The sequence below is a fragment of the Cebus imitator genome, unplaced genomic scaffold (genome assembly GCF_001604975.1).
Source record: "Cebus imitator isolate Cc_AM_T3 unplaced genomic scaffold, Cebus_imitator-1.0 Scaffold567, whole genome shotgun sequence".
NCBI lineage: Eukaryota > Metazoa > Chordata > Mammalia > Primates > Cebidae > Cebus > Cebus imitator.
Window position 1 is genome coordinate 1,145,811 of NW_016107882.1, and position 10,167 is coordinate 1,155,977.

The 10,167-nt window shown below is 64.0% G+C and overlaps 1 protein-coding gene across 3 annotated transcripts in view; it reads left to right on the plus strand.

The window, feature by feature from the left end:
* The window catches only part of LOC108294180 (tubulin polymerization promoting protein), a 32,956-nt gene that overhangs the window by 16,146 nt on the left and 6,643 nt on the right, over positions 1–10,167 (plus strand). For all 3 annotated transcript variants that reach the window (XM_037734028.1, XM_017515967.1, XM_017515968.2), the window contains exon 2: positions 1,584–1,898. In XM_037734028.1, the coding sequence (XP_037589956.1) occupies positions 1,588–1,898 (311 nt within the window). In that variant the 5' untranslated portion in view covers positions 1,584–1,587. The remainder of the gene's footprint in view (positions 1–1,583; positions 1,899–10,167) is intronic.

Here is a 10,167-nt window from a genome sequence, read left to right on the forward strand (position 1 = left end):
CGGCCCTGCCCCACGAGGCCCTGCCCCACCCCCGGGATCCTGCCCCACACAGCCCTGCCCCTGACTCGGTCCTACCCTTATGCCCCCCTCAGGGTTGGCAACTGCATTTTCAGTGCCTTTCTGGGAAAGGGGTGAATGGGTGGGACCTGAGGCCTTGAAGGTCCTCAATGTAGGGAGTGCCCCAGGATCTTTTCCAGCTGTTTTGGGGGAATTTGTGGGCACTCAAGGTCATCATGGGCCACCCACAGGACCCCCACAGTGACGGAGCACGCTTTGGCCTTGACTGATGCTGAGAACTGCAGATCTGAGAGGGCATCATGAGGCCCAGGGTTGGGGCACGCACCTGTGTCTCACACACCTGTGTCCTCAGCACGGCCCCTCCCACCTGCTCTTGTGCCTGTGTGTGAAGGCCACATTCAGCTCTTGGTGTGGTGCTGACGGGTGACCTGCTGTCCAGGCCCCTCAGGGAAGTGGCTGTGGGGCCCTGAGTCTAATACTGCACTCTGGGTCCTTCGGGGCCTGACTGTCTCACTGGAGGCCACGCGTGGTGGGGAGGTGGCCTCAGAAGCCCACGACCGCCCCACTGCACAGCCCTGCATCCCTGAGCCCTGCCTGGGCGGCACTCCTGTCTTTTTAACCCCATGGCCTGGCCGCCAGCTTGGAGGTGTGTGCCTTGCAAAGTCCAGGGGGTGTCCCTGCACCACCCCCCACTGCCTCAGCCCTGAACATTCACAGTCCCCTCCCCTGGCCGGGGCCACCTCATGCTCAGCAGACCCTGGACTCCTGGACAGAGTCTTCTTGGGCACCCCCAGGGCCACCATACACCCTCCCTAACCCAAAGCTCCATCTCCAGTTAGAGGCTCTGCACCGTGGTGATAGCTTCTGTCACATGACTGCTGTGGACACCCTGGAAGAGGGTGACCCACCACAGACCCCGGAGGAGGGGGTCCCCTCATGGATGCCGGGGAGGGTGTGACCCGAGGTGTCCCCCAGAGCTGCAGAGCTGGTGTCCACAGGAGGGGCAGTGGAACTGTGGCTTGGAGGACCTGGAAAGGCAGTGGAACTGTGGCCTGGGGACCCGGAAAGGCAGTGGAACTGTGGCATGAGGACCCGGAAAGGCAGTGGAACTGTGGCAGGGGGACCCAGAAAGGCCATGGAACTGTGGCATGGGGGGCTGGAAAAGGCAGTGGAACTGTGGCTTGGAGGACCCGGAAAGGCAGTGGAACTGTGGCATGGCAGACCTGGAATAGGCTTTCATGCTGCCAGGTCACACCCTGAGCCTCCTTGGCCTGGAGCCCCTGGGCACCCAGCTCAGCTCCCACCCTGGGCTCTGCTGTGCTGCTGGCTTTATCTGGCTTAGGGGGTCCTTGACCCACTGACGGCGGCAGGCAGGGCCTCGCTTGGCTCAGCTCTGTCCGGCAGCTGGACAGACGTGCCCCAGCTCTGAGCATCTGAGGGGCCTCGGACCCAGCCCCTGGAGGGCCTGCACATCCTGGTGGTCTTTGACACGGCGGGTCTCCTGTGTGCCACCTGGGTCAGTCAGGACAGGGCCTGGGTGACACCTTTCTCTTCTTCCTCCACAGCAACATGGCTGACAAGGCCAAGCCCGCCAAAGCTGCCAACAGGACGCCCCCCAAGTCCCCGGGGGACCCCTCGAAGGACAGGGCGGCCAAGAGACTGTCGCTGGAGTCGGAGGGTGCCGGTGAGGGGGCGGCTGCGGCCCCCGAGCTCAGCGCCCTGGAGGAGGCCTTCCGGCGCTTCGCCGTGCACGGGGACACCAGGGCCACTGGGAGGGAGATGCACGGTAAGAACTGGTCGAAGCTGTGCAGGGACTGCCAGGTGATCGACGGCAGGAACGTGACTGTCACCGACGTGGACATCGTCTTCAGCAAGATCAAGTGAGTGCGCCGGCCTCTCGAGCCCACAACCTCGCGTATGGGGTCTGCGACTCTGAGTCCCTGGGTGGGTTCTGTGGGGAGCGGGCCATGGGGAGGTGGAGGGGGTTGTGTTTCAAGACCCCACCCTTCTTAGAAGCAGCCCAGACACAGGAGCCTGAACGTGCCTTCTGGGCATCCAGGGAGCAGTGGTCCTGGCATTGCCGGACCCCTGGGTGCCATGTCGTCAGCGGCAGCCCCAGCTCCTCCCGGCCCCATGGTCTGTGGGGGCTGGGCATGGGACGTGGCCTGAGGGGCTGTCTGGCCTCGGAGACAACTTGGAGTGAACGCTGCACCCCGAAGTCAGGGAGCTGTGGCTGGGATCACTGGGCTGCCCCAGGAATGGGGATGGGGCCTGCCTGGAGCCTGGAGAGGCAGGTGGCTGCTGGCAGGCAGAGCTCCCGACCCTCCGCGGTCTGGCTCAGGGGCTGAGTCTGTGGGGTTGGGAGCTTGTGTCCCGGGCATGGAGCTGGCCTCTCGGCTGTCCCCAGCCTCTCTCCCACAGCTTTTGTGCCACCCCGCTGCTGCCCGGGGACTCCCACGGGCCCCAAAACAGCAAAGGGCACCGGGGGGCTGCCGCGGCCACCACCGTGAAACCACATTGCGCCACGTGCTTTGTCTGCGTCTTGTGTGCACGTGTGTTTTTGTGTGTGCACACATATGTTGCTGTGTCAACTGTGTGCCTGTTTTCTCCCGGACACTGGGAAGCATGCTGAGGCACCCTGACACGCTCCGGCACATTGACCGTGTGTCCCGACACCCGATGTGATCGTGCCTGATGAAAACAGCAGTTCCCCGCGCCCCGTCCCATCGCCTGGGTGGAAATGGCTTTATTTCATTTCGACGGTTTGCTCCTGCGTCCACGGCCGCCAGTGTGATCCATTTCACTTCCACATCGCTGCAAGCCATCACCTCTTTCACCTCAGAGGTCCTGCCCGCTTCCCACCAGCAACCTTGGCTTTTCGAGGGGCCGGGCCCTGGGGCAGGCACCCTGTGCTGAAGGCTGTGGGGGGGCTCACATCTGCGGCACCAGCGCCCCGTCTATGAGCTCTAGGTAGGCTCTGTGGCCTTTGCAGCGGTGCCGTCCCTGCTGCGCTCCATGGCGATGTCACGTGTGTCCCCTGGGTCTCGGTTGTCTCCTGGGTCATGTGTGCCCTGGTGAACGTCCTGTTGTGTGTGGCACATTTGAGTGCACCCGAGGGCGCTTGGGTCTGGAAAGTTATGCTTGCCGGGCGTGGTGGTGCGCACCTGTCACCGCAGCTTAAGGGAGGAGGATCGCTTCAGCCCAGGAGTTCTGGGCTGTAGTGCGCTATGCCGATCCGGTGTCCGCGCTAAGTTCAGCATCAATATGGTGACCTCCTGGGAGTGGAGATCCACCAAGTTGCCTCAGGAAAGTTGTGCTGGAAAAGCCGTGAAACCACCAGAAGGTGCCTGAACCCGGACTCTCTCTCCAGCCCACTGACTGCCTTTCAGGCTGCCCCAGCTCCAGGGGATGGCGTGGGGCGGCCAGACCAGCAAGTCCTGTTTGTCATCCTGACAGCTCACAGCCTCGGTCCTGGAGAAGTGGAGGAGAGGCTCCATCAGGGGCCCCAGGTGTGAGCTGGTCTCACCCTTGACCCTGTCCTGACCCAGTGCCCCCAGTTCCCTCCTTCGTGACTTCCCAGCCTCTGCATCCCCATGGGCTCAGGCACCGGCTGGTGTGAGAGGAGGCTGTGACTGGAGCCTCTGGCAAGGTAGCCATGCAGCCTCGCACTCCCTGGCCTCTGACAGGGCTGCTGTTTGCCGATGCCACAGCGGCCAGCGCCCACGCCCACGCCCACCCAGGACCACTCATCCCTGGGGACCCTGGAGACCAGGAGGGCACGCAGAGCCTGCCCAAGCGAGGGGACCAGCAAGGCCCTGACAAAGGCTGGGTCTCGGCCTGTGAGGGTCCATTCAACAGCCCCCACCCCCAGTGCTACACCCCCGGCCACAGAGTCTCCGTGGACTGTCTCGGGGCTAGGGGGCCACTGTCCCTGCACCTCCCTTGGGACGATGGCAGAGGCGACTCTGCTGTCCAGACCCCGCTTGTGGGCTCTTTGGCAAAGGGAGGCTCCCACAGGCTCCCTGGGGTTTGGCACATCACATGCAGGGCTCGCCATGCCAGCCGGCACCTGGGGGACAGACCAGCCTGCTGTGCCCTGCTGGAAAACTGCAGCCTCCTGCAGCAGCAGGCCACACGATGTGGGCTTGTGTGGACGGCCCCAGCCAGCAGCTGGCAGGTCCTGCTAACCAGGGCCACTCTGGTGGGTCGGCAGCCATGGGCAGGCGGCACTGACCTGTGCTGCGCCTGGGACATCGGGGGCCAGAGCCTCTGGCACTGGCATTGCCCTTGTCTTGAGCCCAGAATTCACTCTGCCAAGGGGACGTGTCCTGGGCACACGGACCGGGAGAGGGAAACTGGGTCGGCTATATTTAGTGTGTGCAGTGGCAGGCAGAGCTCGCGGTGCGGCCGCCGTGTCTGGAGCCTGCGTGGGCACGGGCAGGGCAGGCTCCTCCCCTTGGCCGCCAGGACCCTTGCTCCCCGCAGTGCTCCTCCTCCGCCCTCAGGTGTCCTTGCTTGGAGGGGCCAGCCCCTTCGCAGATCCCAGTCCGTGCTCCCTGGCCCTGACAGCGGCCTCCCAGCAGGCCTGGGTGTGTGGGTGCGTCTGGGACCAGTCCCGGCTGCCCTCTGTGCCACCCAGTGTGTGCTCCAGGATACACAGGAGCAGACCTGGGGCGAAGCAGCGTGGAGGTGTTGCCCATGGGTGAAGCTTCTAGAAGACTGGGCGGGAAGCAGGAAGAGCCTGTCCAGGAGCCGTCAGCCCTGCAGGGCTGCCTTGGCATCGGCCAGGACACACCGTACGATTACTTCTGCAGAAAGTTGCCTTCAAGCTGCGGCACATGCGTGCACATGGCCATGCATGTGCCCACACACGCCTGCACATGCATACAACTCACACGGCCTCACACGTGCTCACACACACCTACACACGTGCAGAAATCACACGGCCACACGTGCACACACACGCCTGCACACATGTACAACTCATCCAGCCCCACACGTGCACACACACACCTGCACACATGCAGAACTCACACGGCCCCACACGTGCACACACATGCCTGCACACACACAGAAATCACATGACCACACACATGCACACACATGCCTACACAGACACCCAGAACTCACACAGCTGCACACATGCACACACATGCCTACACACGCAGAAATCACATGACCTCACACATGCACACATGCCTGTACAGACACACTGAACACCACACACGTGCACACACACCTGCACACATGCAGAAATCACACAACTGCACACATGCACACACATGCCTGCACAGACACACAGAACTAACACAACTACACACGTGCACACACACACCTACACACACGCAGAACTCTCATGGCCCTACACGTGCACACACATGCAGAACTCACATGGCCTCACACGTGCACACACATGCCTGCACACACATGCAGAGCTCGCCCTGTGGCGGGTGGGGCCGTGCTGCTGTGGTTCACTTGGAGGATGATGGGAGCCCTTCCCTGCTTGTGGGGTGCTGGCGCCACAGGAGGCCGGAGGAGCCCCAGCTGGTCCAGGCTCGCTGCCAGAGGCAAGGCTGGAGCTGCCCAGGCACTTGGGACCCGAGGCTCAGCACCCCCACTCCAGCACAACCACTTCCCCACTGAGAACCCGGGACCAGCCTCGGGGTGTGCCGGTCTGGGCTGACCATGAGGGTCAAGGTTGGGGGGAGCAGAGAGCTGTGGCCCAAGTCTAGAGAGGGGCTGAGGTTGAGACCCAGTCCCGGGCAGCCCGGTGGGCGCCGTGGGTGGGCGCTGTGTGGGAGGGTGTCCTGCAGGCAGCAGCTCAGGTGACCCTGGCCTGAGGGGAGGCCAAGGGATTCTGACCTCCCCGCCTCCCCATTCACCTGCAGACGCAGACCCCTGTGACACCCGGGGTCCTCCAGGGCTGCCTCCGCCTCCTCCCGTCCCCCACCCGCAAAGTGTCCTTCCCTCCTGCAGCCTGCACTGCCCTCGGGGGTCCCTATGATCCTGTCAGGGGTTCCTGACCTCCCAGCTGTGCAGGAGCAAGGGACCACCTGAACTCACACCCTTGTCTCAGGAAGAGAGAGGGATTTGGGCCACCAGGAGGGGCGGGGCCGCCAGGAGGGGTCTAGGACAACAGAGATTTTCCTTTGATTTCCGGGAAAAGCAAGGAGTGGTGTGCGGCAGGCCTGAGGGGTGTCGGGTTGCTTTTGTTTTGCATTTTGGGGAGGGGAGGCCCACTGTCACTTGTGGGAGCCCCTGCCTCCCTCAGGAGCCTGGGGACCGCGAGGAAGTGGCCTTAGGTACCGTAGAAAGCTGCTGACTCTGACAGGGCTCGGTAGAGAGAAAGTCCAGCGATTTCTGTTTTCGGGGCAGGTTGCCATGGCTCCACGGCGTGGCGCCAGCTCGGGGTATCTGCGAGCCTTTGTTTGGTCGGCGTTGCCATGGCAGCGCTTGTTTGTTTTGATGTTACTATGTGTTAAATCTTAAACAAATTTCTTGCAGCCTGATGCCAGGTTTTTGTTGAAGACTACCGCTAACCCAGACAATGACTCCTCCTGCAAAGAGCACACAGGGGCAGCTTAAAAATATTAATTAGTGGAGGCGTGGGATGCACAAGCAGGACCGTGGTGGTGGGAGTGGGGTCCTGCAGGGCCACGGACAGCAGGTCTCCCAGCGCCTCCACGAGCCTGGGGAGGGGCCCGTGCCGTGGGTGCCTCGGGACCCCTGGGGTCAGGCTCGGCCACTGCCTCCCCACCTGCGCCAACCACCACCAGCACCTGGGCGAGAGTCGGGAAGCCTTGCTCACGGAGCCCACTGCGGGTCCATCTAGCCCGGGGGGGGCGGCATCCAGCTGAAGAGGCAGAGGAAGGGGGGCTGGGCTGGGGTCTCGGCTCGCTGGGAGCCCCGGCCTCCCCGAGGGCCCACAAGTGTGTGTTGGGTGTGGGGTGTACTCCCAAGTAAATGCACTGACGTTTCCTGCAGCCACCTGACTGGCAGTGGCTTGGCTTGGGGGTTAAAGCGCCTGGACGCACGTTAGGAGGAAGCCAGGGCCAGCGGGCGCCCAGAGGGCAGCAGGGCCGGGCTCCATGGTCGCCCCGAGCGCGGAGAGCTGCTCAGAGCCTGGCACACCTGCCCAGCCACCAGGCGGGACTCTTTGTCCTAAAGCGTGCGGACTGTTTCCAGTACGGAAGCCGACCCAGCCACCTCCCAGGAGCGACACCCAGGCTTGGAGAGAATCCGGGTCACAGCGCGTTTGGAGGGCAGCCGCCGCAGGGCAGCAGAAGTCCTGAGCGCTGTGTGTGCGTCCTCCTGTCTGTCCACCCCAGAAATGCAGGTGTCAGCTCCCTGGAAGGGACCATTGCTCCCCTTTCCCTCCCCCGTGGTTCCCAGCCCTGGGGAAGGGTGGGCCGCGCTCCCCACCCTGAGCCCTGTGCCTCCACTGCGTGGGTGCCCACCCTGTGCAGCTGGCGCTGGCCTGCACCGGAGCCCCGGGGCCTGTTCTGTCTTTGGGGAGCCTCTAGTGGCCGCCCCTGGCAGTGCAGGATGACCGCAGCTTCTGCAGCGTGGAGGCTCTGGGGTCCTTTGGTGGTGGGTGCTTCTGTGGCTGAGGGTTCACGGGCTCGGGGCCCCGGGGCCTCACGGTCAAGGCCCGAGGCTCCGATGATCTGCGGGCCAGGCGGCACCGGCAATGGTCCACGCGCTGCATGGTGACGGGCATCGTCTCCTCTGCTCTCTGCCAGTGGTGGGCGTGTCCTTGGCTGTCCACTCTGCCCCATGAGCCCGGCCAGGCAGCACAGGTTGAGGGAGACCTCCAAACAGCCGGAAACTGACGGCAGGTGCATTGGCCCAAGCCCTGCCCAGGCCGAGAAGGGTGGACAAGAGGCAGCCCAGCCCCTGTGGCCCCCTAGAGAAGGCTGGGAGCCCCCACATCAGCCCGGGGTCCTCTGGGCCCCAAGTCCATGTCCCACCAAGGGCCACCTTTTCTTGGTGACGTCCACAGGGTGGTGACCACACACTCCCCACCGCGGTGGGCGGGCCTGGGGCTGGAGCCTGCGCAGCAATAGGAGGGGCCTGGCTCTCGGCTGCCCAGGGCTTGAGCTGCATGGTCCAGTGGACATCACCATCCAGCCGCTGAGCCCAAGTGGGGTGCAGGAAGGGCTCCGGTTTCCTGAGATGAGGGAAGAAGCCCTCCCAGGTGGCTGGACGTCACCTCACCTGCCCCCAGGAGCTCACCTGGTGGAATCACCTGTGAGGGGAGGACGGGCAGGGCCTGGGGACCTTGTCACCGGCCACCGCTGGCCCCAGAAAAGGCCGCTCCAGGTCCTCTGTATCCTGCTGGGTCTTGGGGGAGGCAGGGGCGGCCAGCAGGCATTGGGGACCCCAAGGCTGGGTCTTGCTGGACAGGACCACTAGACCCTCCAGGAGCACAAAAGCTGATGTGCAGGACGGCGGTGCCAACCTGGCTCCCCTAAGGCCAGGTCCCTATTGGGCAGAAGCCTCCCGGAAGCCCCCACTCCCATCTCGGGCCCCACCAGCCGGGGGTTCCTTCCCAGCCTCCTCAGGTCTCAGGAGCTACTGGAAGATCCCAGAGGTTGGTGCCCCAGGGGAGCCGCAGCCCCTCACTCCCAGGCTTGCCTAAGCATGTGGGGGAGGGGCTGTTTCACAAGGATGTGGACACACAGTTCCGAGCCCAGCATGGCCTGTGACATCCGCCCCAGAGGAACAGGCTTCAGTCCTCCGAAGGCTGTGCTGGCCGGATCCCAGCTCCCAGAGGCCCCAGGCCTGGCCCCAGTGTCCCTGAGAGACCGAGCCAGGCCCAGAGGCCAGGGGACTCAGAGCCTGAGAAGCTAGTGCAGGCCCCCCAGGGCATCCTGTGTGAGCAGCAGCCTTGACCTGCTGGGTGGGCTTCGGGGCAGGGCGCTGGGCTGGGGACGCATGGGCAGCGAGGATGCCGGGCTCCGCCCTCGGAGGCTCCTCCAGCACCTGGGGCTCTGGAGAACAGGCCCACTCTGTGTCGGGAGAGCCGGGCAGCCGGACTAGTGTCTCTGGGGAAGAGGCAGGCACGGCTGTCCCAGAACTCCTGAGGACTGCTCCAGGCAGGGGGCACCCGGGTCTCCTGGGGAGAGCTCCCCATGGGCACGGGGCAGAGACCCAGGCACCCTTTCCCCAAGACACTGGGAGCACGGGCAGAGCAGGTGTCCTGCTCTGAATGTCGTCTCTGATGGGGGAACCCTCAGTCATCCCCCTCCCTGCCGAGTGACTCATGCTGGTGGTGCCTGGCTCCGAGGACGTCAGAAAGGGCTGCTTGCCCCGGCACTGGTCACCAGGCTGGCAGTCAGGCCTGGCATCCACATGTCAGCTTGGGCAGGGTGTGAATAGAAGACAGGAGAGCCTTTGACAGCCCAGGACAGACAGGCCCCGAGGACCCTGGAGAGCCAACACCCCCGCAGGGCCCAGTGGGCACCGTCAGTTCCAGGCACTGCTGGGCTGAGGGCACGGCTGCTTAGGGTGGCCTGTCTCCTCCAGCCCCACAGGGAACGGTTTGGGTGTCCAGGCTGAGAACGTCAAGGGGCTAAACCCCCACAATGCTGTGCACCCCCAAGCCACCAGCCCCTCCTGGGGGACGCTGTTAGCCAACAGCACCTATGACCGTGGTTCTGGAATGTTCCCTGAGTGGTTGTCTTCAGCAGTCCAGGCCCCTCCCTGGGGCTCTGTCTCCCCAGAGCCTGGCACAGTGCGAGGCCTCAGGTCCCCTCCCTGGGCCCCTGTGAGGTGTGGGGGTCTGAGCTGTGGGCCCCCGAGCCCTGGGTGTTTCTGAGCAGATTTCGTCTCCTCTGGCTCAGTGCTGTTCCTGCTGGTGCCGTGTTGTGTTCAGGATACGCGTGTAAAGTGTGTGGGAACCTCAGGTGTGTTTCAACACAGCATGCACCTGGGGGTGTGGGAACCTCCCCGAGGCACCTCTGTGGCTGGCTCTGAGCCAGGCCACTCAGCGCCCACCACGTCGGGCGCGTATTCCGGACTTGTTTTCAAGGGTTGGGGTGCCGTCCACATGCGCACACAGCACAGCACTGGTCTGGACACTGCTGAAGGGCACTGGCTTGTCTGGGGTTTGGTGACTATGGACGGAGCAGTGGTGAACATTTGTGT